The sequence below is a fragment of the Limulus polyphemus genome, unplaced genomic scaffold, assembly GCF_000517525.1.
Source record: "Limulus polyphemus unplaced genomic scaffold, Limulus_polyphemus-2.1.2 Scaffold3100, whole genome shotgun sequence".
Taxonomy (NCBI): domain Eukaryota; kingdom Metazoa; phylum Arthropoda; class Merostomata; order Xiphosura; family Limulidae; genus Limulus; species Limulus polyphemus.
In genome coordinates, this window is record NW_013668710.1 from 113,595 (window position 1) to 119,032 (window position 5,438).

Consider the following 5,438-nt stretch of genomic DNA (forward strand, 5'->3'; position numbering starts at 1 on the left):
CAAACAAACAAACAAACAAATATAACCAAACAGTACTTAAAGGGTTAAAACTTCCGTTTGTAAAGTCTTTGTTTGTCTAAAATATGGTCTAAAATAAACCCTTACAACTTATTAATTTGCTAAGACTACATTTTCTTTGTAACAACATTACCCTCTCTAAAGTCCTATCTAATTTGAGGCCTCACTGTTGCTTCTTTCAACAATTCGCTTCCCATACGTTGGGACAAATATATCCAAGCAGTGCTTAAAGGATTAGAAATCCCGTTTAGAAAGTCTTTGTTTGTCTAAAATATGGTCTGAAATAAACCCTTACAACTTATTAATTTCCTAAGACTACATTTTCTTTGAAACGACATTACTCTCTCGATATTCCTACCTGATTTGAGGCCTCACTGCTGCTCCTTTCAGCAATTCGCTTCCCACGCAGGCCGTAAAATGATCTAGCTCTTTTATTTTCATCAAAGAAAGGCATTCCGGACCCTTTAGATTGACTGTCATAAGCGTGCCTAAAATCATCTAAATAACTCTCGATATCAGAGGCGCCCTTTTTTCCGCGAAGAGCATGGAACGATCGTTTTTCTTCCGCATCTTCATAGCTAAACTTTTTTCCTCTTAGACCGAAAAAGGTACTTCCTCTTTTTTCATCTAAATCCTTTTTCCCTCGTAGACCGAAAAAGGGACTTGTTCTTTTGTTGTCATAATCTTCTTTTTTTCCTCTTAAGCCAAAAAATGGGCTTGCTCTTTTGTCGTCATATTCGTCTTTTTTTCCTCTTAAGCCGAAAAATGGGCTGGCTCTTTTGTCGTCAAATTCGTCCTTTTTTCCTCTTAAACCAAAGAAAGCACTCGATCGTTTTTCATCCAAATCTTCTCTCTTTCCTCTTAAACCAAAAAATGCACTTGATCTTTTATCGTCAAAATCTTTTTTCCCCCTTAAGCCAAAGAAAGGACTCGATCTTTTATCATCAAAATCTTCTTTTTTACCTCTTAAGCCAAAGAAAGGACTTGATCTTTTATCATCAAAATCTTCTTTTTTCCCTCTTAAACCAAAGAAAGCACTTGATCTTTTATCGTCAAAATCTTTTTTTCCTCTTAAGCCAAAGAAAGGACTTGATCTTTTTTCATCGAAATTTTCTCTTTTGCCTCTTAGACCAAAAAATGAGCTTGATCTTTTGGCATCAAATTCATCCTTTTTTCCTCTGAGACCAAAAAATGGGCTCGTGCGCTTTAAATCTTCTTTGACGTCCTGAAAATAGAAAGAAAAGAGAGTATCTCAAAGTACAAGCTACAGTTAGTGTTCTCTCGATATCATAGCTACATTAGCCTTTACCAACTCTGGAAGATACTTTTGTTGTTTGCCTCCAAAATACGTAAACTCTTTATTTTTCATTGGATATTATAATTCTCTCGTTTATTTCTATATATATATTCGTCAAGACACGCATTAATTGTCCTGGGATTAGCCCTTATACATGGACTCTATATTCGTGCCAAGTGTTCAGGGCGCGTTTTATATAATTCAAATGGCTTCATTCTAGACAGATTCTTTTGCTTATTTGACCTTTAAGCAGTTCTAACTTTGTAAAGACTGTATCAGACTTTTAAATATTTTATTTAGCTAATAAAAACTACAAATACCCAAAATAAATATTTACATATATAGTTAAGAATCATTTCAGTGGATACATAGGCTGAAAATGAGGACATAACTTACTTCAAACTGTGCAACTTCTGATGGTGGAATGGCCTATCCTAGTTTAAGGATTTCGGGCGTGAAAGTCAGAAACAACAGTAGCAGGAAAGCGGAGGTACTTGTAGACCATAAGGTTTTATGTATCGTTCCTTCGACCATCCTATTCAGAGAAAGAATCATATATATATATATTCTATGGAGTACAAAACATCTATATTCGCTGATAGGCAGTTTAAAATGTAGAAAAGTAAATTTAAAATTTTTGTCCTATGTGTAGAGCTAAATTTATTCCTATTCATTTGTCGTCTTTAAACTTTAGCATTTGGGTTTCATCGACCGTCTTAACTAGCTTTGTTCCCCAATGCGGTGTATTGGAAAGAAAACCCTTTCAAAGGGGCCTTACTTTTAATAGCGTAAAAAGAAGCCAGTTTTTTAATAGTCCCTAAGTTATCGAACGTAACAGATGTTTTGACTGAAGGTTATTACTTTGTAATATTTTTCTGAACAGTAACTGTGAAGTTGATTAAAAATATTTTACTTCATAAAAAGTTTGGTTTAATATCCACCTAGAATAAAAGTAAATTAATTATAATCATCCTTCGCCAGCTTGAAATAGGTTATTTGTTTTACTATGCGACCGATAACACAAAAAACATTATAAGGATATAAGTTCGCGAAACCTTGGCTTGTAATTCCTCACTTTCATATGTATCCTTTTTTTTTCTTCACAGTATTGAAACTTTGGAAGGAGAATATTAATAATAACGTTTTATTTGTCTACCAGCAAAATATTTTTTTTTTCAATTACCTTAACGTATACAAAGTTCTGAAAATCGGTACTAGTAATTATGGAAGCCCGTAACTTTTTAAACACAATGGGAAATCTGTCTATAAAAAACAAGTCTATAAAAAACTGTGAGGTAAACTGAAGCAGAAAATTTTTTGTCAGAAAGTGTCAGGCTGATTGAGACAAATCTAACAGAAGATGCCACGCAGACAAAGGTAGAAACAAACTTATCATAAAGTTAGAAGTTACCCATAGTTTTACTTATTAGACAAATGATAGATTTATTTGAAAAATAAAGACCAGTCACTTTCTCTATATTACAAATAATATGAAAACCAGATCATCGGTATATTTATTGTGTTTGTTTGTTTATTTTGAATTTCGCGCAAAGCTATACGAGGGCTATCTGCGCTAGCCGTCCATAATTTAGCAGTGTAAGACTAGAGGGAAGGCAGCTAGTCATCACCACTCATCGTCAACTCTTGTGATTAACGGTCAAATTATAACGCCCCCATGGCTGAAAGGGCGAGCATGTTTGATGGGACGGGGATTCGAACCCGCGACTCACAGATTGCGAGTCGAGCGCCCTAACCACCTGGCCATGCCGGGCCATCTATTGTGTATCTCTTGCGGTTTCTGAGTGCAGATGTAAAATTTTATTGTTAGTTATGTATTGGGTTTTAACCGTTTGGAGAACTTGATTCCGACAATCAATGCCCAATTCTGTTTTAGATTTATTCCAGCAGCACGACCTAAACAGTAACGCTTATAGATTTATGAGCAACCTTTATCCAGTTTGATTAGGGCTCTATAAAAATAAAGTCAAATCACTAATTTTCGTTGCTTATTGTAAACCTTACATAGGATTTTGCCGAAGAAAAATCTTAAAGGAAAGACCATCGAACAGTTTGTGCAATTATTGGTTTTTACATATTCTACATGTCATATAATACGTTTCATTCAATATAATTTATAACCTTCAGTTATTTCAAGTTATAGATGTGAATTTAAATGAATTTTCACGAGTTTTGAACGGTTTATTGTACTGAAATATATATCCTAATAAACTATATATTCTGTTTTATAACAAAAACGACAATAAAAAGTGAAAAGTAGCCCATCCTTGTCATAGATTTGACCACCATTAAAGTTAGTTTTGGCATCTTTACCCGTGAGGAAAATAAAGCGCATATATTCTAACAAACTACATAAAAACAAAACGTACAGTTTGTCTGTTAAAATTTACGAAATCCCATTTCTATCATGTAGCCTCAGGTTAGCGAATGTTTTGTCAACCATGTTATTAATAAACTTGAAACCTGAATCAATAGGTGTAGTAGATACACCAACAAGTATGAATAGGCTATAAGTTCAGTACTGTATTGGCATTTTCAACCTTATGTGACACTTGGGCCAAACGGTCAGGTCAGAAACCCTACCCAACCACCCTTAGATTTAGGTATTGCCATCTCTGATTTAGAATTGGTGACAATGGGGAGGGTAACCAGCATTATGGATATTCTTGTCGAATATCAGAATTGACTGTTACCTCGCAGCTGAAAGTGCAAAGCATGTTCAGTGGTATATCGCGGCTCGAATTTCGGACCTTCGATTCACAGCTCAACACGCTAAACAGTAGGCCACGTCCGGCACTATAAATTCAATAATGAGCTGCTTATATGTGTATTTATGATGGTGAAAAATAGAACCTACTTCTTTTAAATAATGTAGGCAAATGTTGGCAGAAATATAACGTAAATTATGATGAAAATAAAATGACAATCTTGTTAATAGAGTTAGAATTAGGATCACATATAAAGTGTACTAAACTTAAAATAAGAGCCAAAACTCGAGCGCTTTCGAATAATTGACTATTCTTCTTCAGGAGAACAAAGGGTGACCTTGAGCCTGCGCAATGAAATATATAGTCAATATCGACAATGATGAGCTAGCATGTAAAAGTTAAGTATTAATTAATTTAAAAAAAATCAAACATTTTAAAGTTGTGGATTAAACTAAGTTATTTTTGGGCTGCCTGGCATTCAAAATTCCTTAAACAATATTCTTATATCATTTACTTTGACCCAATCTTTGGCGTTACTCCAATCACTAGAATACGCAAAGGAAGTTATGCATACGTTTCGACAACATAAAATCTTGTAACCATTTTTTTTTTGAAGTGTGAAGGTAGGGTAAATTCTTGCTTCTATCAGTATTTTGCAAGTGATTTAATCAATGCGGCTTATTTGAATTTTGTACTTTTCTTTCTTTATAATATTCACAACACAGCCCTCTCGTGGGAACTTTAAAAAATATTCTGGAGACGTTTGTGTTGATGAATACATTCAACGTCCTTGAGTGGCCCTATTTCGACATTTTGAGCTTCTTGCCGGGTTTTTCTTCAGATCAAATTGTTGCGAAACTCCGTTATAAGACATTTCAAAATACTTTATCAATATTGCCTTGTGGAAGATGAAACATAATAACTGAAGCCTTTTCCTTTCCGACCGAAAGAAATAGTTTTTTTCAAATCTCGTCACATGTAGTGCAAACTTGAAAATAGAACGCGAATGTTGTTGGTTTAGTAGTGAGTAAACCTAACTTTCATCTGGTTTTATTTCATTATTGATAACTACTCAATCTTTCATGCGTTAACGATATTTTTTATTTTTTCAATTCTGATCTTGTTACTTGATAAATTATCTAGGAGATACTTTTGTTTCTTCCAGATACGAAACCTGTATGATTGGAAACGAGTAAATATTAGAATCCCGAATCGATACGATTGAGAAAACAAAACAACATTTAAAAAAAGCAGTTCTCTAGCTACGACTGTTATAACACTGAGCTGTTTGTTTTTCAATTTCGCGCAAAGCTACACAAGGGCTATCTGCGCTAGCGGTCCCTAATTTAGCAGTGAAAGACTAGTCATCACCACCCACCGCCAACTCTTGGGCTATT

The 5,438-nt window shown here is 34.4% G+C and overlaps 1 protein-coding gene across 1 annotated transcript in view; it reads right to left on the bottom strand.

Moving 5' to 3' along the window:
• LOC106468656 (tachykinins-like) overlaps window positions 1-1,243 on the bottom strand; it is a gene marked incomplete at its 5' end in the record, with an annotated part of 3,738 nt that extends 2,495 nt beyond the window's left edge. The window contains one exon of the mRNA XM_013929091.2: window positions 377-1,243. Within this exon, the coding sequence (XP_013784545.1) occupies window positions 377-1,243 (867 nt within the window). The remainder of the gene's footprint in view (window positions 1-376) is intronic.
• Window positions 1,244-5,438: the final 4,195 nt, after the last annotated feature.